The sequence below is a fragment of the Phocoena phocoena genome, chromosome 15, assembly GCF_963924675.1.
Source record: "Phocoena phocoena chromosome 15, mPhoPho1.1, whole genome shotgun sequence".
NCBI classification, from domain to species: Eukaryota; Metazoa; Chordata; class Mammalia; order Artiodactyla; family Phocoenidae; genus Phocoena; species Phocoena phocoena.
The window spans coordinates 15,219,978-15,246,381 of record NC_089233.1 but is presented as its reverse complement, the minus strand read 5'-3'; the positions used below and the strand labels follow the sequence as shown (position 1 = coordinate 15,246,381).

The following is a 26,404-nucleotide window of genomic DNA, read 5'->3' as shown; positions in this document are numbered from 1 at the left end:
TTGGGAGTGCAGAGTCTTAACCACTGGACCACCAGGGAAGTCCCTCAACTGAATAAGTTTTAAAGATCTAATTGTCTTTACTGAACCATTCATGATTTGGGCAACATCCCATCTAGCAAGTAGAGAGGAGCTCTGAGGAGCTGTACTAAAAGGAAGGCTTTTCTAGGCAGAGAGTGGATTACCTCGTCTTCCTCTGGGGGATGGGAAGGGCCCGTGTGGCACCTCACTGGCGCTGACCATAAAATTCCAGACTGACTGGTTAAAACTACGTTCCTGGGAAATGTTGAAACTGCTATTAGGTTAGGTATTAAGTCTTGGTTTGTTGATGTGGGGCTTAGCACAAGTGACTCCATTTTGGGCTTGTTGTTCCTTTTTAATGATTCTCCCCTTTTGATCAGACTCTGTGCTTAGCTGAAAGATGTGAGAAAAATTTTAAGGCATTAGTGCCACTCTCAGCTACTGCTCTGAAGTTCTCCAATTTTTGTCAGTCATTTGTGTAGTGTCCATAGGTCATAACAGTTTTGCTTAATCCCTGTGATATTTACAGGTCACAGCTTCAAGTTTACAATCTTTAAGTCAGTCATTCTCTTTCTTCCTTTTTAGATGTCCCAGTCTTAGGGAGATCATTTGCTTGGTGGTTAACAGCTGTAACCATGCACTTAAAGCTTTTGAGAGAATACAATGCATCTCGGAGAGCATTAAGATTATAAATAAGCAGGATTATGCCCAGTGTCTGGAGTGCACTTTGGACTATGGTTCCTAAGACTCAAACCAATCAAAGTCAAATAAGTCAAAGATGACCCTGCTGAAGGAGTCATCTTTTTAAGCCAAGTGGCTTGCTCAGTGATCTTATGTAATTGGGTGTCAACGTTCCCAGAAGTGTCAATCCAGGTGCAACAGGTGGTGTTGGCCATGGAACACATACTTCATTCCTCAGCTAAAAGGCAATCAAGGGCTATCCTATTACCAAGAACAAAACCCTCCACAACTTTGGCCGGAAAAAGTATAAGAATTTTTGTTGGACAGCTACTGCCATTGCAGCAGATTCTGTAATATTGTCAGTAGTTAAGGAGAGGTTCCTCATTTGCATTTATGCATAACCAGGGAAGTAGGAATCTAGTAAAGGGAGCTAATTTTGAATCATGAATGCCTCCTGATAATTTCCATTTGAATCTATGGCTCAGAACTGGAAATGTGACAGTCATGAAGGCCAACAAAATGTTAGGGGTATGTAGACAATACAGGCAGTTTTATTCCTTTTATTTTTAATTCAATTTTTAATTTTTTATGACCCTTGTTTTGTGTCCCTTTCTTTGCATAAAGCCTGGAGGCAAAGTTCTCCAAACTTGTGTTGTTAACCAGAGACAGGGAAAGGGACCAGGGGTTCTCTAGCATAATGGACAGATCAGAGTTTTTGATGACGAATCCAGCAGTCTGAAATGTTACCACCCATTTAGCAATGGCCTGGGAGATACAGATGGGATCTTATTTCCCCAACCAGGGATCGACCCTGCGCCCCCTGCTGTGAATGCGCGGAATTTGAACTACTGGACCTCCAGGGAATTCCCCGGGCCTGTTGTTCTTAACATCCTGCACAATTTTTTCCTTGAGGTATGTCTTTGAGGCTAGTGGCCATAGCTCAGACTCACCTAAATCTGAGGTTGGTTTAGCATCAAGGCCCAACCCACGCTTTCTTTTAATTTCATTTTAGCTATTATGGATAATAATCATCAAGGGACTGTATATTTAGCATGCTTATTATTTTGCATTTCCTTATAGATCCAATAGCCAACTCCCTGGGAGTCGGGCTACTATTATTTCTAAACTTTATTTAGTAAATTTTACCTTTAGTAACAGATTGCTGCATAGTTGTAGTTTCATAGGATGAATGATGTGCAGGGATCAAGGGTTTGTCTTTCCCTGCCCTTTTACCTTTTTCTTCTTAAACCACCTGTTACCATGAGCCAGGGCCTTTTTATCATACCCCACACCAATTAATGATTCTGAACGTCCCAATTCCAAGCAATGGATTGTGTTTGGGGTTGACAAATGCAGGGGCGGGGTTTGGAAAAAGCCCTTGAAATGTAGGGGGTCTTCCCTGAGGCTTTCTAGCTTAGCCTTTGGGAAGGGGGACGTTGATGAGTCAAGGTTGGTGAGAGTGAATTGGACTCCTGGCTGTGCCAGTGACTTGCTGTGCAGTTCTGGGTCAGTCAGCAAATACATGTCCCCTGCTAAGGGCCAGGCACTGTCCCAGGCACCAAGACAAGAGAGATGTAGTAGAGCCTGGCACCAGGGACGGGGACATGGAGGACACATAATGACAAATAATTAATCTCAGAATTCTAAGTCTGTTCCCCAATCTGGATCTTAGGGTCTCTGCATAACGAGAAGATGGGGCACGACAGTTTTTAAGTGGATGACCCGGGGGCAGTCCCAATATCCCTGGTGTAATTATTAATGGTGCCCCTTCCACTCTCAGAAGGTCCCAGTTTAGACAGTAAACGTACCGTCACTTTTTCTTTAAAGGACATTCCTGATCTAAGCTATCAGGAGGTGACTGGCCTGATTTCAGATTGTGGATGTATCTGAAGTGTCCGTGACGGGGCATTTCTCTGGATTGTTGCCCGTTGCATTGTGATTTGACTATTTTTGACGGAGGGTGAGAGATGGGAGCCACACAGAAGGCAACCAGGAAACAAAGAAGGAAAGAATACCCTTCCCCTGGGCAGATGGGGAACCGAGGCTATGCAGGGTGGGTATCAAGACCCCAAGAAGTCAGGGGTCCAGAGGAGAAGGGGCTTCTCTGACTGTCCCTTTCACCTCCCCTTCCCAAATTCCTCAGTCCTGGCTTCTTATCATGGATTCAACTTGTATGTGGAGCAGCCCATGGTCTTCCAAGAGGATGGAGCCGGCTTTGGGCAGAGCGTGGTCCAGTTTGGCAGATCTAGGTAGGCTCCACCCACTTCCCCAGCTCCACCCCCTTGGCCTGCAGGCAGGTGGCTGCATGTGGCAGCCCAGGAGTTTCCCTGGAGGAAGGGCAGCATGGGCGAGGAGCCTGTACATGACACCACTGACTACTGACCCCTGGCATGAGCTGGGCAAGGACAGGGTCAGCCGTGCCCAGCCTGCCCAGTCCTTAAGGGTCTGTGATGGCCCTGTGAGGATCCCCGTGCATGAAGGAGTGCAACACCAGATAGCAAATAGGAAACACCAGGACAGGCAGAGAGGGAGGCACTGCAGAAGAAAGGGGGAAACACTTTTTTCCAATGACAAGAGACCCCGCATTTTTATTTTGCACTGGGACCAGCAAATTATGTACCTGCCCTCCCTCCAGAAGTGCACATTCTTGGGTCCCAGAGACGGGGACCCAAGGAGTTGAAGTCACAGTGTGAAGCAAGAATAACCAAAGTCTGGGAGGCAGAAGAAGGGAGACCTCAAACCCAGGAGGGAATTCCAGGAAGACTTCACAGAGGAGGTGGCATTGGCAATGAGCCTGAGAGCACAGGACAGTTCACTTGGCCAAGAGGGAGCACACAGAGGTCACTGAGTTCTAAATGTACATCCCTCCTCCTTCCTCACCCTGATGGCAGGCTGGGAATGTGGAAGCAAGTGCCAGGAGCCAGAGTTTTTTTTTTCTTTGTTTGTTTGTGTTGAAATATAGCACAGAGACTGAAATGCACAAATCCCAAATCCAACTCAATGAATTTTTCATATGTGTGTACCCAGGTAAACACCACCTAGATCAAGATGTAGAACCTCTCCAGCCCCATCTCGCCTGGGTTCCCTTGGGACTCTCCTGATCATACAACACCGAACAAATCCAAAGAGAGCCTCTGTCCCACTTACCATCACCACCAATTTGTGTTGGGGCCCTATTTTTTTAAAAAAATGAATATAAAACTCTTGATTGACTGCTGTTCATCAGTATTTACAGTAAAGTAAATAATATATATTGGATGTTATTCTGATTGCTACAAAGTTAATGTTTTTCCTTGTTTCTGCTGAGTTGTTATCCAAATACGAGAAGACTGAGCCCACGTCTAAGGAATGGGTTGGGGTGAAGAAAGACATGCAGATCAATAGTCTAAGACTAAAAGTTTATTCACACATTTGTGCCAGCAGGTCCCAAACGGCTACATCTCCAGCAACTGATTCAGTTTCATCCTCAAGCCTTAGACAAACAGGGAGTTCAGGTTTCCATAAAGAAATGGCTCTCTAGAAGGAATCTTGTTAAATGACAATTTAACAAGACTTGCTTGGCTAATTAGTTAAAGTACACTAGTATTTGTCTAGTTTCCTCATCTGAGTAGCAAGGTTGTTGGTAGACAGAACATTTTTCCAAATTAAAAAATTCTCTCCTCTCAAGGAATTTTGCAAATAAATGGTTGCATTTATATGACTGCAGATACAGATGTGGCTTCTGACACAGCTGCTTAAAATGGTCCCATTTAAATTGTTTATCTTATATTTAAATTGTCCAATTAATGACAGAATTATCTATTTGGTTTCAAAAGCTTATGGCTTTGGGACATTTTTCCGTTTTTTCTATTTGAGGCGACCTATTTCTTGGGTGGCTCCGAACGATGGCTCCTAGGAAACAAATTGCGCTGACCTGTGGCTGGGAAAGGCTGTTTTTGTTCTGAATAGTATTATTTTGGGTGAATGTTAAAACACACACACACACACACACACACACACACACACAAACCATTTGCATACACAAACACACATATATTTATGTATACACACACACATACACAAACAAATAAACAAAAAGCCCAGCATGGCCTTTCAACATACATGGGTTAGACTCGGGCCCTGATTTTTAATAGCCTCACACGTGGCCGAAACCAAGAGCTCCCCTCATGACGTCCCACTTCCCCGTGACACTTCTTCACCCGAAGCGCCTTGTGCCCCAACCCCCCCTGTGACTGTCTGTCCTGGTTGTGCCTCCAGACTCGTGGTGGGAGCCCCCCTGGAGGTGGTCGCAGTCAACAAAACAGGACGTTTGTACGACTGCCTGGCTGCCACCGGCTTGTGTCGGCCCATCTTGCTGAATAGTGAGTGACTTGGCCCCAAGAATCAGGGCCTTCAACCCTCCTACACCAGACCGCACCCTCCTCAGCCTCCAGCTCGGACTGTCCCCCCAAACAAGGGTGTGCCCTTGAGTGTGACCCTGTGTGTGTGCCCTCTCAGCACCCCCAGAGGCCGTGAACACGTCCTTGGGCCTGTCCCTGGTGGCCTCCACTGATCTCTCCTGGCTGCTGGTGAGTGTTTCTGGGTCCCGGGAGGGTCTCAATGGAGGAACAGGGGCCAGAGGAGGCTGGGGCTGGGCGAGAAGGAGGGGAAGCGTCCTGGGGGCCCCCTCGCCCACACAGGCCTCTGTCCTCAGGCCTGCGGCCCGACCATGCACAGAGCCTGTGGGGAGAACATGTATGCAAAAGGCGCTTGCCTCCTGCTGGGCTCCCACCTGCAGATCATCTGGACAGTCCCTGCCACCCTAAGGTCCCCTAGAGACAGCAGTTCCGTGTGGAGCACGTGCTGGCACTGCTCATGCGTGCAGAGCATGAAGCCTGGGTCTTGGCCTCTTGGGCCTCCTGTGTGCAGGTCCCTTCCCAGAGGCCTCAGCAAGCACAGGAGGGGCTGGGAGCATGGTCTGGCCTGGCAGGAGGGGTAGCTCATGGCAGCAGCCCTGAGCCAGCCAAGTGGTAATGGCTCTGATGGGGCAGGAGGGTGTCCAGCTCTTGTAGGAGGCATGAGGGCCCTACATTTGCCAACAGGTGCAGGAATGCCCCCTGGTTTCCAGAGGAAGGTCCTTGGGAGGGGGGGGGGTTGGTGAAAATGTGTGGTGAGGACGATAGATCCAAGAATCCAAGAGGGAAGCAGTCCTGGGTCATTCACTGCTGAACTGCCAGGACCCAGCCCAGACCCACTCTTCCCCTTCCTAAGGGAGCAAATGGCCCGGCCATGGGGAGTGTGAGGCACAGTTTTGCAGCCCTGATGTCATCCATAGAGAGTGGTGACTGGGGGCCCTGCCGTGGCTTCCTTCTGAGAGTCTGTCTTTACAAGTTCATCTTCTGTGTCCTTGGGCAAGTGGCTTCTTTCCCTGGGCCTTAGTTTCCTCATTGGTAAAACGGAGCTTAATAATCGAGGTGGCTATTAGGATTAAAAAATTTAATACACATAAAGTGCTTACACTCCTTTCTGGCACATGTATGTGATCGCCATTATGACTGATTTTCTAGCTGAAGACCATGTGTTCCGTCTAGGAGGAAGATACAGATAAACTGCCCCATCTGTGGCATCAGAGGGAATAGTGGGCCCCAAATGAGATCCAGGGACCACTCAAGGCATGATGTGAACCAGAGAAACCATGATGCCAGCCTTGGTGGGCTTTTAGCAGAAAGTGAAACAGCAGCAGAAAGAGTCCCCAGACCAAATTGTGAGAGCAGAGTCTACAGAGGGGACAGAGAGAGTGGAAAAGACTCTTGTGGGCACCAGGCCCCACCTGGGATGTCTGTGCAGCCAGACATTTACTAGATGGTAAATGTCTTTCCCTAGATGTTTCTGGGGCTCATGAGCTGGGATGCCTGATGAAAATGGGTCACAGATGTGTAAAACTGGTCCAGACTTGGCAGGTTTGAATAGATTTGGCAAGACTGTGTGCCAAGCAGTACTGGGTACTGGGTTCTGGGTGTGCATCACCTTATAGCATCCTCTCAAGATCCTTGTGGAGGCCAGGATGATCCCCATTTTATAGAGAAAACTGAGGCTCAAGAGAGGTGAGTTTCCACTTTAGGAAGGGGCAGAGCCCAGAGCTTGAGCCAACCTTTCCTGATTGGCTCAGTTTTTTTTCAGAAGGCCATTCAGCTACAGCCAGCTGCCTGTTATGGGAAGCCCAGTGGATGCAATAAAAGAAGCAAGAAACAGAAGTAACATTGCGAGGGCGCTGGCCCCAGGCCTCGTCTGAGAGAGCATGTGGGGGTGGTTTTGTGATGCAGCTGAAAATGTGGGCCCAAGTACAAGACGTGGTGGCAGGAAACGTCAGCTACCCAGCTGTCAGGGACAGATCAAGGGTGAGAAGGGGAGCACCTGAGGGCTTCTCGGCCTGCTGTGTCGGTGGCTGGATTTCCTGGTCTTCAAGGAAGCAGGGAGGGAAGTGATCTTCCATTTCTTCTGGGCACTGGTGATGTTGGTTGAGTAGGTGGGATGGGTGAGGAGTGAGGAGATGGGAGAAGGCATTCTGCTTCAGTGCCCTGAGGCAGGGTACCACAGCTCAGCATCACACCTCATAGCTGTGGTGGTCTGATCTTCCAGCACCCTGGGGCCAACACAGGATGTGGGGTGCTGGTGGAGGCATCAACCGGGTTTTGCACGCAGGCCACAAGCCCCTATGTAAGTCTGGGGACAACCTGAAATGTTTTATTTGTTCATTTACGTATGATGTGTCTTTCCATTACGGTGTGGACTCCACAAGGGCAGGGACGAGATCTTTTTGTTTTGTTTTTTGCTGTATGCGGGCCTCTCACTGTTGTGGCCTCTCCCGTTGCGGAGCACAGGCTCCGGACGCGCAGGCTCAGCGGCCATGGCTCACGGGCCCAGCCGCTCCGCGGCATGTGGGATCTTCCCGGACCAGGGCACGAATCCGTGTCCCCTGCATCGGCAGGTGGACTCTCAACCACCGTGCCACCAGGGAAGCCCACGAGATCTTTTTTAAAGCTATGGTCTTCAATCAGGTTTCCCCAGAGATAGACTTAGAGGCTCACCTGGGAATGTTCTCGGGAGCAACACTTATGAGAGTGTGAGGGAAGCAGGACTTGGCAGATGGAGAGGGTACACTGTGAGAGGCCTCAGCTGCCCCACGGAGAGCTCAGAGCATGGCCGGGTATGGGTTGCCCGCAGGAGCAGGAGGTGACCTTGGGCAAGGCACCTCCCTTTTGAGTGGGGTGACACTTAGGGAGGAACTCTGCTGGAAGCCATCAACAGCCAACTTCCTGCAGCTGGGAATGAGCACCTCCATCCTGACGGGGGGCAGGTCTTCGTGGCGCACCTTAGCATCCGCTGCAGGTGTGTCCTTGGGTCTAGAACAATGCCAGGCATGTGGTGATGATGGTGATAACAGCTACCTCTTATGGGGTGCCAGGCCCTGTCTTAAGTACTTTATGTACAAATTCATTCTTTTTATCTTTGCAATAATCCCATGTGGTAGGCACTACCATTACCCATTTTACAGATGGGGAAAACTGAAGCCCAGTGAAGTTATGTAACTTGCCCGCATTCACCACTAAGAGGTGGGAAGAGGTGGGATTCGAGCCCAGGCATGCTGGCTCCAGGATGCACATTCTGAACCACTTTGCTAAATTGCCTTCCACTGAGCCCCACAGTATCCCTGGTGGTGTATTCAATAAATATTTGTTGACTAAATGAGTTAGGAGCCCACCCGGGCCCCACCCTCTACTTCTTCCTCCCCTTTTGTAGGCCTTGTGGAGGGAGGGGAGCAACAGGGATTCTGCTGAAGGGAGAAGGGGCTTGGGCAACAGATTTGGACCTCCTCGGTGGAGGGTATCAGAAACTGGGTGGGCCAGGGGGCCTTGTCATCCCTACGCCAAGGATGGCCCCCTGGCTCTGTGGAGCAGAAAGGGTTTCTGGGTCCCAGGAAGTGGCTGGGACCTGCCCATGCATTTCTGATTCCTCCCTCCCTCTCTGCAGAGTGTCCAAATCAAGAGATAGACATTGTCTTCCTGATTGATGGCTCTGGCAGCATTGACCGAAATGACTTTAAACGGATGAAGAACTTTGTCAGAGCTGTGATGGACCAGTTCAAGGGCACCCACACACTGGTGAAGGCTGGGCCCCCGAGGCCTGGGGATTGGGATCAGGGAGGGTCTACCTCTGGGAAGGCCAACCTGGGAGGGGGCCTGGCATCGCTGGGGGCTGGCTCAGTGGACTTGTGCCATGAGGAGGCCAGGGTCCAAGGTCAAGGTATGGTCCCAGTGCAGGGCCGATTTGAGCCCTAACCTGAGGAGGTACCCCCATCTCATGTACTATGTCCCCACATGCCACAGGAAATACAATGTTTTTGCTGTTTAAATACATTGAAAGGATTATCAAATCAACTTACTGTGATATTTGACTGAAGGTAACTTGGCCAAATGATGATTTCTTTATTATGTTTTCCATGTAACTCACAATTTCTTTACCTTATTATTTTATTTCCCAGTAATCAGTGTGTGTGTGTATATGTGTGTGTATATATATATATATATATATATATATATATTTATACAAATTCTTGAGAAGCAAGGAAATATAACCTACAAATTGATTTCATGTATTATAAATTTTTTTAAAAATCTAAGTTTAACAAATATTGTGGTTGGCCAGGCTATTCTTTGTAAACTAAGAAAGGAACATTATTTGGTTTTGATTTTCCAGTTTTCTTTTGGGGCCATTTATTTTTTTCTGGGTCTCAGTATATGTTTGTCGGGCCTCAAAACCACATGGAACATGGTTTGTAAATACAAAATTATTCCAAAATAAAAAACAACTCCTGGGCCCCAGGGCCCTCTTCTTGGCCTTCACAGTTCTTGCTGATGCAATACTCAAACCTTCTGAAGACCCACTTCACCTTCAGCCAATTTCAGACCAGCCGGAGCCCTCAGAGCCTGGTGGATCCCATCGTCCAACTGGGTGGCCTGACAGTTCACAGCCACAGGCACCCAGACAGTGGTGTAAGCTCCGCCCCACGCTGCCTGTGAATGAGCTGCTACCTCACTGCTGCCTCCTGCTGGGTCTGCACAGCCCTTCTTAGAGGCTGAGGGAGGCTCTGGGGAAAGGGGCTCACAGGGGAGCAAGGGGGCTGCAGGCAGAGTCCTCCCTGGAGTGTTTCTGGTCCCATCGCTCATTGCCGTCCCCTGATCTAGGGCGGGACTCCTCTGCAGCGTGTTTCCCCTTTGCCTGGCTTTGGCTTGGCTGGACCCTGAGCCCACCTGGACTTTGCTTCTTGGTTCCCATCCTGGCTCTCCGCTAGCTACCTGGGCCACCCTTGGAGTTACTGACTCTTTCTAAGTCTCAGGAAACTGTCCAATGAGGAAAAACTCACAACTTGGTTAGAAGGATTAAGCGAGATAACGTGGGTGAGGTGTTTCCGCACAAGAAGTGCGAGATAAATGGTTGGGGATTTTATCCAAAAAATGGTGCAGCTCCTCTTTACCTCCCTGGAAGGGACTCAGGAATTATTTCCAAGTGTCTTCTTTGTGCCTTTCTCCCTACTCAGCTCCCTTCATCCCTTCATCCTCTCATCCCTCATCCACTCAAGTCTCTATGTACCATGTGCCTGCCCGGAACTGGGGGCTAGGTGGTCCAGGAAGAAAATGGCTTAGGTGGTGGGACCACAGTGGAATGTGTGGTTCCCATGGGAAAAAACTGGGTAGAACGTCTGGGATCCTTGACTTCCTGCACACCCTTGGGCACTGCCCTGGGGATGGTGCTGGAGAAATATTGAAAAAGGGATGATCTCTCCAAAGGCACTCTCTTTACTTTTGGGTGGCTTTTCTGCCTTGAACACTGACCTGTTGGGACTGGACAACCAGGAAGAAAGCCTCTGTCTCTTGAGTTGAAAGTCACACAGGAGAGGCATCTTTCCCAGTCCCTAAAGCTCCTCCCAGCAGGGGGCGATGGTGTGGTTCTCATCAAAATCCATCCTCTCCCATCACCTCCCTGCTCCCTAGAGCCAAGCCCAGCTCTGCCACTGACTGGGTGGTTGCTGTGGTTTTTTTCTTTCAGAAGTTTCATTACAAAAAAGACAAAAAGGCAACAGCATTAAGGAAAGTTTTGAAAAAAAAAAGAAATATTACCTACAGTTCCTCTAGCCAACCATCTTGCAGTATTTTGGCAACAAGAAAGAATAAGTACAAATGACTAAATAAATCCTACTCTCAAAAAGCACAGCGTCATTTCCATCCTTGTCTTTATTTAGATTTATTTTATATAGTCACAATCAGGGCAGAAACTATCTTCATCCTGCCATTTTTTTCCATCTGTTCCATAAACCTGTTCCATGCTTCTCTACAGCTTTTATTGTTTTCCTTTGAAATGGCTGTGTACTTTTCCACCAAGGGGCTGGGTCATGATTTGCTAAACCCCTTCCCTAACACGGGACATTTAGGTTGCTTCAGTATTATATCTGGTGTGTGTATGTTATCTGGTGCATATGTGTGTGTGTGTGTGTGTGTGTGTTTATTCTGAGTTTGTAGAACTGCATGAACATATATGTTACATTTTTAATCATTTGTAATAGCTACCGTAGAATTAATGCTTACCTGTAGGCCAGTCACTGTTGGAAAAGCTTCACCTCGTTTGACCCTCAGAATAACCTGATACTATTTGTGTCAGTTATTTATCGCTGCCTGACAAGCCACTCCCAAATTTAGTGGCTTAAACAACACCCCTTTTGTTACTACTTTTCACGATCCTGGGGCTCAGCTCTTCTCAGGTGGGGTCTCTTATGTGGCTGTGGCCATGTGGCACCTGAGGCTGGACTATGAGAGCTTCATTCACGTGGTTGCTGCCTTGGCAGGATTGGCTGGAAGGCGGGGCTCAGCTGGGATGGCTGGGCCTCTCTCTTCAGGTGGCCGCTCCACGGGGTGCCTCTAACAGGTTGGCTAGACTTCTCTCATGGCGGCTCAGGGCTCCACAAAGTGCAAAAGCTACCAAGGTTTCTTAGGCCCGTAACTGGCACGGGGTCACTTCTGTCGCGTGCTGCCAATTAAAGGGAGTCACAGGCCAGGCTCAACGCAGGAAAGGAACCAGGTGTGGTTCACTGGGGACCATCTTTGGAGACCAGCTATGGTACAATTATTGCTCTCATCTTGCATGGAGAGAAGCAAAGGCACAGAGAGGTGAAGTAACTTGCCTTGTTGCCTCCTGGGAATGAGGTTCTGTAGTGGATGGAACTTTAGGAACAAGGAATATGAGTACCTTGGTTCTCAGTCTCACTAATGATCGTCAGTATGTATCCATGTCTTAACATACCTGAGTCTCAGGGTGCCAGGACTCTCCAGTCTTTCCAGAGGAGCTTCTAGTGCTGCAAATGATTTCTTCCCAGAATCTCAGTAGAGTCACCCCCTTTTTCTTCCTCGATAGGAAAGAACTATTTCACAGTAAGAATGGGGCCCGTAAAACTGCCAAGACTCCCTGAAATACAGCGACGTCATCCCCCAGGCAGACAGAGCCCGCATCGTCCGCTATGCCGTTGGGGTGCGTCCCCTTCCTCGTGGCTCCCCCAGACTCAGCCTGCACCTCCCCCAGGCAGAAGGGCTGGCGGGCTCCTCCTCCTCGGCTGCCTCTCTGCCACAGGTGGGAGATGCTCTCCAGGATCCCGCTGCCAGGACGGAGCTGAACATCATTGGCTCAGTGCCTTTGGAGGACCACGTGTTCAAGGTGGACAACTTTGCAGCACTCAGCAACACCCAGAAGCAGCTGCAGGAGAAGATCTTTGCAGTCGAGGGTAAATGGGGTGTGACCTTGGGTCTCGGAATTGAAAGAGTCGCAACCCAACTGTGCCCCTCAGTCCTGAAGGTTCATCCCTGCTCATAGCTCACCCAAAATTGTCCCCCAGAACCCAAGCCCCAGACCACATTCTCCTCTTTCTGCTCTGAATCTTCATGGTCTCAAGGTCTCCGGGAGCCTGATTGACCCGTTTCCCCACAGGAACGCAGTCAAAGACAAGTAGCTCCTTCTAGCATGAGATGTCTCAAGAAGGCTTCAGTTCCGTCCTCACAACGGTGAGTGGAGTGTGTGCTCGATTAACGAGTATCAGGCACCAGCCCTGTGTTGGGAGCTGGGAACCAGAATAAACAAGAACGCAGACCCTGTCCTCAAGCTCACCATCTAGTCCAGGAGAGACACACAGGCAGTGTATGTAGGTACAGAGAACAGGATAGCGCAGGTTCCTGCTCTCCTGGATCGCATAACTAGTGGGAGGAGGTGAGGCAAACGAAAGACTTTCAGATTGTGCTAAGCACTGGGATAGAGAAAGAGAGGTGTCAGAGGAGGCCTAAGGAGTAACAGCTGAGGCTGAATGATGAGAAAGGGCGAGGCCTGGAAAAATATGGCGAGAGATTGCTCCAGGTAGAGGAAAGAGCAAGTGCAAAGGTCCTGAGTCAGGAAGGGCCAGCACTGAGATAGAAGGGCCAGCACAGCTGGAGCAGAGTGAGCTAGGGGCAGCATGGAGAGAGGGTGGGAGAGATGGGAAGCCCGTGCAGACCAAAGAAGTGACAATATAGACAGACAATTGTCTGAAAGTAGATGTGTGTTCAAAATATCCAGAGAGATTTGCTTCAGAATAACTTTGAGGGCAATTGAGGTGGACGTAGACGTGGAACAAGGTTTGTCATGAGTTAATCACTGACGCTGGGTCACGGGTCCTTATGGATTCACTACACATTTCTTTCGACTTTTGTATGTGTCCTAAATTAGCCATAAGCAAAAGTTTGAAAAGGCAATAAGCATTCAGAGGAGGAAATGCCAATCCCGTTCTGAGGGAGCCTAGGAAGACCTCACAGAGGTGACTTAGAGGCTGACTCTTCCAGAGAGAGGAGCTGCGTCCCAGAAAGAGGAGAAAGGAGCGTCCCGGCCAGAGGCTTGGTGTATTTTGGAACAGATTGTCACTGCGCAGGCTCGATTGGGAAGGATCCTAAATGCCACCCTCAGGAGCTTGGGGACAGTGAGCCACCCTGGTTTGCCAGCAGGGTGGTGGCTGCACGTTTGGGTTGGAAGAAACCCAACTCTGGGGCAGTAGATGAAACAGAGGAAAGCAAGCTAGGAGGCAGGAAGGGCAGTGGGTGAGAGGCGCTGGGGTGACCGTGATGGCGGCAATGGGGACGGACTGAGACATGTAGGAATCAGGGACATGGAGGCTGCTGGTGAGAGCCAGGGAAGAGCAAAGAGAATTCCACATGATGGGCGGAGTCAGTGGCAGCCATTGCTTCGGAATAGGCTGTCTTCTTCTTCTTCCCACCTGCTCTGGAATCCTTTCCTCCCAGGATGGACCAGTTCTGGGGGCTGTGGGGAGCTTCAGCTGGTCTGGAGGTGCCTTCCTGTACCCCCCAAATAGGAGCCCCACCTTCATCAACATGTCTCAGGAGCACGCGGACATGAGTGACTCTTACCTGGGTGAGGCAAGGCTGTGGTCGGAGGGCCGGGCGGGAGACGGGCTGCCTGGGAAGGGCAGGGGCCCGGGGGTGGGGAGTGGAAGCCTCTGTGCTGAGGCCTGGTCCCCTCAGGTTACTCCACAGAGCTGGCCGTTTGGAAGGGGGTACACAGCCTGGTCCTGGGGGCCCCCCGCCATCAGCACACCGGGAAGGTTGTCATCTTCACGCAGGTGTCCGGGCAATGGAGGCCGAAGGCTGAAGTCACAGGGACCCAGGTTGGGTGTGGAGGAGGGTCTCCAGGGGCAGAGAGGGAGATGAAGGGGGTGTGGGACCCAGCAGGGAGGGGCCGGTATCTGGGGAGAGGCGGGACCTGGCCCAGAGCGGGTGCAGGGGTAGGCAGGATGACTCCACGCTCTGCTCTCCAGATCGGCTCCTACTTCGGGGCCTCCCTCAGCTCCGTGGACGTGGACAGAGATGGCAGCTCCGACCTGGTCCTCATCGGGGCCCCCCATTACTATGAGCAGAGCCGGGGCGGGCAGGTGTCCGTGTGCCCCTTTCCCTGGGGGGGTGAGTGGTTGATGAGACCCGGGCTGGGTGGGGTCTGGGTGTGGAGGGGTTGCCTGGGGTGGGACCTGACACTGTTTGTGTTCTGCAGAGGGCTAAGTGGCAGTGTGGTGCTGTCCTGTGAGGGGAGCAAGGCCACCCCTGGGCCCGCTTTGGGGCAGCTCTGACGGTGCTGGGGGATGTGAACGGGGACAGGCTGACGGACGTGGCCATCGGGGCCCCGGGAGAGCAGGAGAACCGGGGTGCTGTCTACCTGTTTCATGGAACCTCGGGACTGGGGATCAGCCCCGTCCACAGCCAGGTGAGGCCTCTCTGCTTCAGCCTCTTCTGTTCGCCTCCTCCCCCCTCTCGTAGATTCAATTGACGCCGCCTCCTGTCACCGGCCTCAGCAGTGACCATTCCCTTCCTCCTTTAGTGGTTTACTTTCCTGAATTTCCCCAGGCCCAGCTAAGCACAAATTCTCTTTTCTCTCCTTTGACTCCAGACTTCAGAGTGTGTGAGCCGCTTAGTAGTTAAGAGATCACAGGCCCCAGGTCAAATGCCTGACCAGCCCTGTGAGCTGCGTGGCCTCAGTCAAGTGACCGATTTAGCCTCTGTGAGCCCTGGTTTCCTTCTATGAGAGGATGAGCAAATTCTATTGGCTTCTTGTAAAGATAACTCAGTGAGAGCACTAAGCACTCCATTCCTCAAATATTTATGAATGAACATACGTAATTTATGAATCAACGTGTAAACGATGAATAAATGAATCTATTATGCTCCCATCATTACGCTTTGATTTTGTCATTGACCTGCACCTTCGTGGTCCTCACTGGACCCAAAGTGCTCTCCTCTCTGCCTGTGGACTGTGGGGTCCTCACTTTGCTTGCTCTCCCCTCCTCCCCGCTCTTCAACTTCTCTACTCAGTGTCCTTTCCAAATCTTTCTTCTCCAACCTTTCCAATCCCCTTTCCTTGATTTGCACTGCTTTTATCCTTCTCTGGCCAGCAGATTGCAGGCTCCCAGCTCTCCCCCAGGCTCCAGTATTTCGGGCATTCACTGAGCGGGGGTCAGGACCTCACCCAGGATGGACTGGTGGACCTGGCCGTCGGGGCCCAGGGGCACGCGGTGCTGCTCAGGTGACAATTCCCCTACTCCCCCCTTGCCTGCCCCTTGTGTCTGATCCACTAAGCTGCCCCTTCCCTTGTTCTCCTTCTGGGGGCCAGAGGCCCGTCCTCAGCCCCTCATGCACCCTCAGGAGCCTGTCGGTGCTGAACGTGGAGGTGGCTATGAGATTCACGCCCTCGGAGGTGACAAAGTCTGTGTACCAGTGCTGGGAAGAGCTGCCCACCGCCCTGGAAGCTGGGGACGCCACAGTCTGTCTCTCCACAAAAGCTCACAGGACCAGCTAGGTGAGTTTCCTCCTGGTAGACCCAGACCCTCACTGCCCCGGAGAGGCCCCCAGCCCTATATCTTCAGGACAGAATGAGCCCAGGAACCCAAATCTCACCTCCATGCCCACCCAGCTGTCCTCCTCCCTCCCTCTTCCCACACCCGGGCCTCTAGGTTCTGTCTCCAGGACACATCCGAGGTCTGCCCTCTCCACCGCCTTCCTCGAGGACACGGCTTCGCCTTCCCACCCACTCTGAGCTGTGCCCACGGCTATTCTTGCACGCCCCCTGCACTCTCCACAGGGAACCAAACACTGCTTAACACCCCTCAACCGCCCCTTTCTTGCATTTATAAAGACCAGAAGTTTTGCCCACAATGACCCCATGATTTGGTCCCTCTCTGCCTTTGCAGCCTCACCTTGTCCCCTTCCCCCTACGCCATACACTTTTTTTCTTTTTCAGCCTGGCCACGTGGCTTGCGGGATCTCACTTCCCCCATCAGGGTTTGAACCCAGGCCCTCGGCAGAGAAAGTGCAGAGTCCTAACCACTGGACCTCCAGGGAACTCCTTTTTTTTTTTTTTTTTTTTTTTTTTTTTTGCGCTACGCGGGCCTCTCACTGTTGTGGCCTCTCCCGTTGCGGAGCACAGGCTCCGGACGCGCAGGCTCAGCGGCCATGGCTCACGGGCCCAGCTGCTCTGCGGTATGTGGGATCTTCCCGGACCAGAGCACGAACCTGTGTTCCCTGCATCGGGAGGCAGACTCTCAACCACTGCGCCACCAGGGAAGCCCCAGGGAACTCCTTTTAAATTAATGTGCCAACCTCCCTCTTCCTTCTGGTCTTAGCCACTATTCCCAGAGTTTGGGATTTTCCCCTCCCTGCTTTTCACCTGACTCCTGTTCATCCTCCAGGTTGGAGCTCAGACAAGGCCCATCCAGGAAAGCATCTCTGACCCCCAGTCTGAGTTAACAAGCCCTCCTGGGTACCACTGAGGATCCCACCCTTGCATGGATCTCGCTGTGATGTTATGTCATACGTGCTGGTCTCTGTTTCTAGGCTGTAAGCTTATGAGGGCAGGGACCATAATTCTCCACCTTCTCCACATGTATCCCCAGCACCTGGTACAGTTCATGGCCCACAGAAAGCGCTCAGCAAGTCTTTATTGCATGAAAAAATGAAAACAGAACATTTGCGCTTCTCTCACTTTCCGTCTTCCATTCCCCCTTCTGCTTCAAGTGACGTCCGAAGCTCTGTCATGTACGATCTGGCATTGGACCCAGGTCGTCTGATTTCTCGTGCCATTTTTGATGAGACCAAGAACTGGACTTTGACTCGAAGAAAAACCCTAGGGTTGGGAGAGCACTGTGACACCATGAAGCTGCTTCTACCAGTGAGGACTTTGGGTTCTGGGAAAGGGAGAGGGAGGCAGGAGCCCAAGGCTAGCCTCTGGCATCTCCACTCCCTGCTGAGTGAGGTGGGAAGGGTGGGCGCCTGCAGCTGGAGAGGGGAAAGTCGGGCCCGAGGAACCTGGCTCCACAGCGTGGATGGGGTGCTGTCTGGACAGCGGGGCATGGATGCAGTGGAGGAGAAGCCCGAGTAGTAGCAAGTAAGGAGGAGGAGAACGGGTTCTTGAATGCCCCTTCTCCCTCAGGACTGTGCGGAGGACTTGGGGAACCCCATCACCCTGCGACTCAACTTCTCCCTGGTTGCGGAGCCCATCTCCTCATCTCAGAACCTGCGCCCTGTGCGGCTGTGGGCTCACAGGACTGCTTCACTGCTTCTGTGAGTCTTCCGATGAAGTCCCAGGAATGTGCTGACTTTCACTGTGTCTCCATGTGCTCAAGAGCCAACAGTGGCTCCCACCAAACACTTCAAATCTAAAATGCTTCCACCCAGTTACCGCAGCCCCGCCCAGCTTGGATCCCTACACACATCCCAGCTGGTTATCCACTTCACTCCAACATAAACTCTCTGGTTCTCATTCTGCAGACCCTTCCCAACTTTTCTCATTTCTATCTCTGTGCCTTTGTCCATGTCGTCTTTCTTCCTTCCTTCCCTTCCTTCCCTTCCTTCCTTCCTTCCATTTTCACCTTACAATTCCCTTATTCTTTCAGAGGAGGCACTGTCAAGGGATCATAGGTACCTAGAACTGCTCAGAGTTTTCCTAGTAAGGGCACATAATAAACAGATTAAGACATTGTTTGGCCGTTGATTTTTACATCCTTCCTGTATGCCATATTTCTTATTTGGAAAACATCACCTTCTCTCCACCTCAAAGATCTCCTCTAATCCCCAAAGCCCCAGTCTGATCTCCCTCTCTTTTGAACACTACACTCAGCGTCTGTCACCTCTTCTCTGGCCTCCTGTTGTGTCATGGTGATACCATGCCAAATATCATGTTTGACTGGACTCATAGCAATCTGTGTCTACTTCTGTGGCTCCTTTGGTATTGAAGGTTCCTTGAGTGCAAGAACCGTGTCTCATTCACCTGTAGTTCCCACCTTTCCTGACCCAGAACCTGTCCCATCATTGACAATCTGTAATGTTTGCTGAATGGTTGTTCCAGTGAGTGTTGGATTTGACTCCTCAGCTAAGCTTTCTGTTCCTCGAAGCCTAGGATCTTGTCTTATCTTCCCTTTATATTCTAACTGCCCCTCCCTCATTGCCCTACTTGCCAGTGTTTAGCACAGCGCTGGGTGCAGGGTGGGTGCTAATACTCAACGTCGATGAGTGATCCTAATGAGGGGATTGGAGATGGCTTAAGACACGGATGGGAAGAGAATATACTGTTTTGCTGCAGCTCCCCTTTGAGAAGAACTGTGGGCAAGGGGACCTGAGTGTCAGCCTCACCTTCTCAGGGTGAGTGAGCTCTATCTCCTTTCATAGCCAGACACTCAAGCTTTTGGGTCTCCCATCCTCATAGGATGAGAAGTCCTTGTGTTTCCCTTTGGCTCTCCTTCTAACAAAGAAATGCTTTTGATGGGACAGTTATCAGCCTGTAGCTCATGCGTTCCCACAGCCCTGCCCCTGCCCCTGATTCAATTCCAATCTACTTCCTTGAGTCTCTGTCCCAGTCTTGTCCTTCCTTGTTCAGCCTGCAGACCCTGGTGGTGGGGAGCTGCCTGGAGCTCAATGTGACAGTGACCGTGTGGAGTGAGGGTGAGGATTCCTGTGGAACTGTGATCAGCTTCTACTATCCAGCAGGGCTGTCCTATCGACGAGTGTTAAGAATCTAGATAAACAGCTCCCTTGGGCTCTAGTGGCTGGGACCGTTCTCCTGCTCTGGTTTATAATAGGTTCCTCTTAATTTCTTCTACAATGAAATATAAACACACACACACACACACACACACACACACAAGTGCATAAGGCATATGTATAGTTTAATGACTAACTATTAAGCAAAAGTGTATGTAGTTAACATCCGGGTCAAGAAGTAAAGCGCTGCTAGCACCTCCAGAAGCCCTTTCAATGTGCGCCTTCCCTCATCCTAACCTCACACTCTTCCCAAAGGTAATCACTATTCTGACTTTGCAATGATCAGTTCCTTGTATTTCTTTATAGTTTTACCACCCATAAATATATCTCTAGATAATACTGTTGGGTTTTGCCAATATTTGAACTTTATATGAATGGAGACATGTTGTATGTTCCTTTTTTCCTGCAAGTTTTAAATTATAGTTGATTTACAATCTTATATTAGTTTCAGGTGTACGACATAGTGATTCAATATTTTATAGATTACACTCCATTTAAAATTATTATAAAATATTGGCTATATTCCCTGTGCTGTATAATATATCCTTGTATCTTATCTATTTTATACACAGTAGTTTGTACCTCTTAAACCACGACCTGTATCTTGCTGCTGCCCCCTTCCGCTCCCCACTGGTAACCACTAGTTTATTCTCTAGATCTGTGAGTCTGTTTCTGTTTTGTTATATTCACTCGTTTGTTTCATTTTTTAGATTCCAAATATAAGTGATAACAATGTTGTATGTTCTTTTGTGTCTTTCTTCTTTTCTTCAATGTTATGCTTGTGAAATTCATCCATGTTGTTGCTTGTGGCTATGGAATATTTTCACTACTATTTAGAATCCCTTTGCATGACTAAATCACAATTTATTTACCCATTCGATGATCGATGGTCATTTGAGTTGTTTCTGATTTTGGCCATGACTATTCTTGAACATGTATCCTGGTGCCCCTACACATAATATTTGGAAAGTATATACCACATGTGGAATTGTTGGATCATTGGCTATGTGTATCTTCAATTTTAATAAGTAAAGCCAAACCATTTTCACCTATTTACACTTCCATCAGCAATGTATGAGAATTCCTGTGGCTTTACATCTACCCTGACACTTGGCATTGTCAGACTTTTAAATTTTTGTTGATCTGGTTGGTGAGTAACTATATTTCTTTGCAGTTTTAATTTGTATTTCTCTAATGAGGTTGAGCAACTTTTCATTTGGACTTCTTGGTTGTTTGGATTTCTTCTTTTAGGAAGTGCTTGTCCAACTCTTTTTCTTATTTTTCTACTGAGTTGTCCATCTTTTTCTCATTGAGTTGTAAGAGCTCTTTGCATATTCTGGTTACTCGTCCTCTTCCAGTTATATGTGTTCAAATATCTTTTCCATTCCTACTGCTTGTCTTTTCAGTCTCTTTGTAGTGTCTTTTAATAAATAGATGGTCTTAATTTCGTTGTGGTTGATTTTCATCAAAATTTTCCTTTGTATTTAGTGTTTTATGTGTGTTTCATGTTTAAGAAATATATCCCTACTCCAAGGTTATATATAAAGACATTCCCTTATATTATCTTCTAGAAGATTTCTAATTTTGCCTTTTCACATTGGAGTCTTTAATCCAGTCAGGATTTATTCTAATGTATGGAGTGATGTAGGGATCCAGTATTTGCTTGTTTGTTTGTTTTGTATGGGCCAATTTTCCCAGGACCATTTACTGAAAACTTGTCATTTCCCCTACTGCTTTGCAATGCCACCACTGTTATACATCAAGCCCATATATACATGTAGGTAAATTTTTTAAAATTCTTTCTCCTCCTCTGGAAGCAACCCCATCAGCATCCCCTGCGCCTGGCATGTGAGGCAGTGCCCACTGGGAATGAGGGCCTGAGGAGCAGCAGCTGTAGCATCAACCACCCCATCTTCCAAGAGGGCACTAAGGTCAGAGCTTCCCCCCAATCCTCATCACTCTTCTCCCTCGTCCTGGCCCATTTCCTTCCCTCACTCCACCATGGCCTTCCCTATCCCCAACCCTTCTTTCTTCCTCCCTCAGGGCACCTTCATAGTCACATTTGATGTCTCCTACAAGGTCACCCTGGGAGACAAGTTGCTTTTGAGGGCCAATGCAAGCAGGTGAGCCCCGGCCACATATGGTGTGTCCCTCGCTCTCCTTTTTCATGCCCCAGCCAGAAACTCCTCTCCTGGATTCCTTCCCAACCAGTCACCCCTCTCTCCCTCCAGTGAAAATAATAAGCCTACATCCAACAACACTACCTTCCAGCTGGAGCTCCCAGTGAAATATGCTGTCTACACAGTGATCAGCAGGTACTTAATTCCTGGCCCTCCCTTTGGACCTTCCTCCAAGCCTAGTACCTCCCGCTGCAGGCCAGCCTGCTCTTTTGAGGATGGGTATCTAAGCTAGCCACTCTGATTCCCCACATGGCGATTCTTGTGACCAGCCATATATTTATACCATAGCACCATATCCCACAATTCTTGGTTCTTCTCTGACGAACTGACCTGCTGGTGGGACACACATACCTTGCCACCACTGTGTATCCTCTTCTCTCTCTCCAAGATGCAGGTTTCCTTTAACATGAAGCCAGTTCCAGCCTTTGTGCTAAACACGAATATGCTGAACTGAAGCTACTAGATTAAGACTGAGGCTTTTCTGAGCACTCTGAAGTGGGGAGCTTGTGCCCAACAGGATATGGTCTGTCACCACACAGAGTGAAGAGAAGGTCAGGTTTTCACAAAACTCAGAGGACAGCAGAGATGTGAGAAACTGTTGGGACGGTTTTGAAGAGCCCAGGGCTGAGCAGCCCACAGGAAAGGCAAGTGTAGGGCTGCTGCTCTGGGTTCTAAAGGTTGGGGAAGGGGCCAGGCTGGGAGCAGGACAAGGAGCCCCACCCACCTGGCTAAATTCCAGAGGCTTTAGAGTTGATCAGAAGCTTACAATATTGCCATGGGACAGAGTTTGCTGCTGCTGTGCCAATTTTTAGGGGAACTAGAGAGGGGGTTCAGGCAGTGTCATTGCCTTCCAAATCCCATGTGTGAATTTCCCCTTCTATCCATGGGAAAACACTGACATTTACAATAAGAGCTCACTGTCATATATACTTACGATATGCCAGGCCTTGTTTTAAGTACTTTACATGTATTTACATTTATTTAACCACTCTATTAGCTCTGTGATATAGCTATTGTAAATTTATTTATTTATTTATTTATTTATTTTTGGCTGCGTTGGGTCTTCGTTGCTGCGCACGGGCTCCCTCTAGTTGCGGCGAGCGGGGTCTACTCTTCGTTGCAGTGCGCGGGCTTCTTGCGGTGGCTTCTAGTGTTGCGGAGCACAGGCCCCAGGCTCGCTGGCTTCAGTAGCTGTGGCACGTGGGCTCAGTAGTTGTGGCTCCTGGGCTCAGTAGTTGTGGCTCACAGGCTCTAGAGCGCTGGCTCAGTAGTCGTGGTGCACGGGCTTAACTGCTCCGCGGCATGTGGGATCCTCCTGGACCAGGGCTCGAACCCGTGTCCCCTGCACTGGCAGGCAGATTCTTAACCATTGCACCACCAGGGAGGTCCTGATATAGTTATTGTTATACACCTTTTTGCCAACAAGGAAATCCAGAGGTTTTTACCCCTGTCGTTCAGCTGGTAAGTGGCAGAACCAGGAATCAAACCCAGGTGGTTTGGCTCCAGAGCTGTGCCCATGGCCATATACTACGTGCCTCTCCAAGGATGGGAGAAGCTGAGTGATTTACTCAAATTTGAAAAGAGGTTTAGAACTGGAAGATTTTAAGGTGGGAAAACTGAAGCAGAGAGAGAAAGGGGTAGGATGGGGAGCGGCGAGGAAGGCTAGTATACTAAGTGGAAAAATAGATTTTAACATTCATGGCACTGCTACAAACCTCATCACAAGTCTGTTACAGGCATTATTGTTAGCATCTCCGTTTTCAAGAGGGAAAAACTGGCCCAGAGAGGTTAAGGAATTTGCCTTAAGTTACTCAGGTAGGAAGCGGTGGATCTGAGATGTGAACCCAGGTGGTCTGGCCTATGTGCTTAATCACCAAGCTGACAGTCACATCTGTGGGAAAACTGCGGGGCCCATGGAGTTTCTGTAGGGCTGGCCTGGCTTCTGCACACTAGTTGCTGGTGAAACCTGCAGGTCCCTCTGCTTGTCTGCCTGATTCCACTGAGCCCTTAGTTGTTAAACCCTGGGAAGGCAGGGATTATGGCTTGTTAAATGTTGAATCTCCAGAGTCAAGCACACAGCCTAGCAGATGATGAATGTTGACTAAAGGAGGCCATGGATGGATGGATGGATGGAAAGAAAGCCACCTGCAGCCTGGAGCATCTATGTCCACTCTGTGGGCTTGTGTCCACACACCATCTTTCCTCCCAATTACTTAACTGCCCCAGGAGAGCCGGATCTATTTTCTTCATTCCCATCATGGAAGGGCTTGCACCCCACCTCCAGGCCTGGGTTCCCTCAAGTCCCCTTAGGGTTATTTGCTCTGGCAGCTGCCTCTGCAAGCATTACGGGGGGCCAACCATGTACCTAGTAGAGAAAGCAATGGGAACGCCTTTTTCCCATGGGAAATGTTCAGACATCACGAGAGGTCATGTTCAAGTTGGGCCTTGAAGTGAAAATTTCCAGAAGGGGAGTGGGTAAGGACATTCCAAGCAGGAAGAAAAAGAGCTTGAGCAAAGTCATGGGGAGAGGAAAGGGCCGGGGTCTCAAGGGACAAGCTAGCAGTTCTGGGGGACGGGGGAAAAGGCCACGAAGGAGAGGAGCTGAGGCTTCACAGTCACAGGGGGACCATCATGGCTCCCCTGGGTCATCTGCTGGGCCCAACAGAGGCCTCAGCACAGGCTGGCGTGCAACTGAGGATGGTGCCAGGGGTGTTCTTCACCAACAAGCCCTCTCTCTCTCCAGGCAGGAAGAATCCACCAAGTACTTCAACTTTTCAGCTTCTGACCAGAAGAGCAGAAAAGAGGCCGAGCATCGATATCGTGTGAGAGGCCAGGGAATATCCACGTCTGTCACTCCCATGTGAACGTAGGAAGCTGGTGGGCAAGGATGGAGAGGAGTCGAGGGCTGAAGCCAGGAGAGGTGGCGGGGGATTTGGGATGCTCCAGGGACCACAGTAATGTTTTGTCTCTACTTTCTGCAGGTGAGTGACCTGAGTCAGAGAGATCTGGCCATCAGCATTCATTTCTGGGTCCCAGTCCTGCTGAAAGGTGTGGCTGTGTGGGATGTGGCTATGGTGGCCCCTTCATGGGTGCCTGTCTGTCTTTTGTCACTCTCCAGGGTCTGATCCCACAGTGCCTCATATCCTCTCACAAGTGGACTGTGGATCCTTCTACGGCTATTCCCCTCACTTCCTAGAGTCTCCCCTGTGTGTCAGAGAGGGAAACTCCCCAGCCACCTGACTTCCAGACCCAGATTCCAAGCAGTCTCGTGCTGGTGAGAAGGATCCCACTGCAGAATGAGCTAGGAGCTGGGGGATCCAGGGAAATGTACTGCTAGCTGTATCACCATGTTTACGTTCTGTGATTGTCCATCTATTCCCCACCCCAAATGTGATAGATTTCATTTTCTCTTGTGGTTCCTCCTTAAGTGAAGACCCTCCTCAGTTTCATTCCTCTCCTGTCCCCGGGACTGCTCCACTGCTGCCTGCCTGAGGTTCTGCTGTGACATCCCCTCCTTTGGCATCCAGGAGGAACTTGACTTTATTCTGAAGGGCAACCTCAGCTTCGGTTGGGCCAGCCAGGTGTGTCCCTTCCCAGACTCAGGTGGGGCCTGATGTGTCTGTGCCCACCTCAAGCCAGGATGTTTCTCTAACCCCAAGCCCTCCCCAGAGCTAGTTCCCAGCCCTCCCCTTCTTTTTTGTAGACTTTGCAGAAGAAGACATGTGTCGTGAGTGTAGCTGAGATCACGTTCAACAGATCCGTGTATTCCCAGCTTCCAGGACAGGAGGCATTCTTGAGAGCCCAGGTAGTGACCATGTGGTAGGCAGTGACCAGGCTGATCAGAGGGCTCCTGGTGCTAAATCCGTGATGATGGGTGGGGGGCTTGCAAGCCTGGAGGGAGGAAGGATGGAGGTCCCTAGGCAGGCAACTGTTCCTAAGCCCATGAGTGCTTCTGTATCTCACCCCTTGGAGCAGAGACTGATAAAGAAAGGGAGGGAGTTAAAGATTGGGAAACTGGGAGGAGTCTGGAAGAGCAAGAGGCCTGATACTTTCTGATCCCCAAATCAGGTGGAGATGGTGCTAGAAGAGTATGAGGTCTATAACCCCATCCCCCTCATTGTGAGCAGCTCTGTGGGAGGACTGCTGTGCTGGCTCTCATCACAGCTACACTGTACAAGGTGAGTGCTTTCATCTCACTCTTGACACCACCAGCACCCAACCCCAGCCCTCCCACAGACAGGAGGGTATAGCAGGAAGAACTCAGACAGTGAAGTCAGGCAGGTCCGGGTACACATTTTTGCTCTTACTCGCTGTACAATGTCAGGCAAGTTGCTCAACCTCTCTGAGGCTCTTTCATCATTTTCGAAATGAAATCATGCCTACATCATAGAGTGACTGAAATGAGACAAACATGAGGCCAGGGTATGCAGAATCTTTGCTTTTCTGCTATGGATGATGTGTACGGCTACTGAGCTGGGCACAGAGAAGACACTCAGTACGTGATAGCTGTTGTTCACATAAGTGTTCTAGCACACAAATACAAGTCAGTTTGTCTTCCTTCTTCTGTCTCAGCTTCTTCCTACTCCCAACTTCCTACCCTGCCCTCTGATCCAGATTTTCTGATTTATTTCCCCTCACAGTGTGGCTTCTTCAAACGTCAACACAAAGAAATGATGGGTGACAACCTTGAAGACACTGTCACATTCAATGGGGACTATCTCAGCTGTGAGGCCCCCAATCAGCCTTTGTCCTAAGAATCCACTTTCCCATTTAGCTGTACCCCCATGGGCTGACTTCCATGGGAATAACTTCTGTGTAGATCTGGACTGGCCTGAGCAACTTGCCAGGTGCTAAGCCATCTTCCCAAGGCATCGAAAGGTT

At 49.8% G+C, this 26,404-nt stretch overlaps 1 protein-coding gene across 1 annotated transcript; it reads left to right on the top strand.

Moving 5' to 3' along the window:
• The first annotated feature begins 2,745 nt into the window (after positions 1 to 2,745).
• On the top strand, positions 2,746 to 26,277 carry ITGAD (integrin subunit alpha D). The gene is given in 37 exon segments (XM_065893174.1): positions 2,746 to 2,752; positions 2,843 to 2,948; positions 4,957 to 5,060; positions 5,197 to 5,267; positions 5,393 to 5,505; positions 7,958 to 8,067; positions 8,710 to 8,840; positions 9,585 to 9,701; positions 9,703 to 9,731; positions 12,145 to 12,185; positions 12,188 to 12,258; positions 12,358 to 12,508; positions 12,712 to 12,785; positions 14,046 to 14,175; positions 14,286 to 14,428; positions 14,579 to 14,724; positions 14,811 to 15,018; positions 15,704 to 15,834; positions 15,954 to 16,075; positions 16,078 to 16,111; positions 17,322 to 17,475; positions 17,737 to 17,830; positions 17,833 to 17,867; positions 18,886 to 18,944; positions 19,180 to 19,315; positions 19,441 to 19,446; positions 21,161 to 21,274; positions 21,387 to 21,466; positions 21,575 to 21,658; positions 24,267 to 24,345; positions 24,505 to 24,612; positions 24,720 to 24,796; positions 24,990 to 25,104; positions 25,227 to 25,328; positions 25,592 to 25,667; positions 25,670 to 25,701; positions 26,164 to 26,277. Coding segments are annotated over 37 exon segments (3,504 nt in total).
• Positions 26,278 to 26,404: the final 127 nt, after the last annotated feature.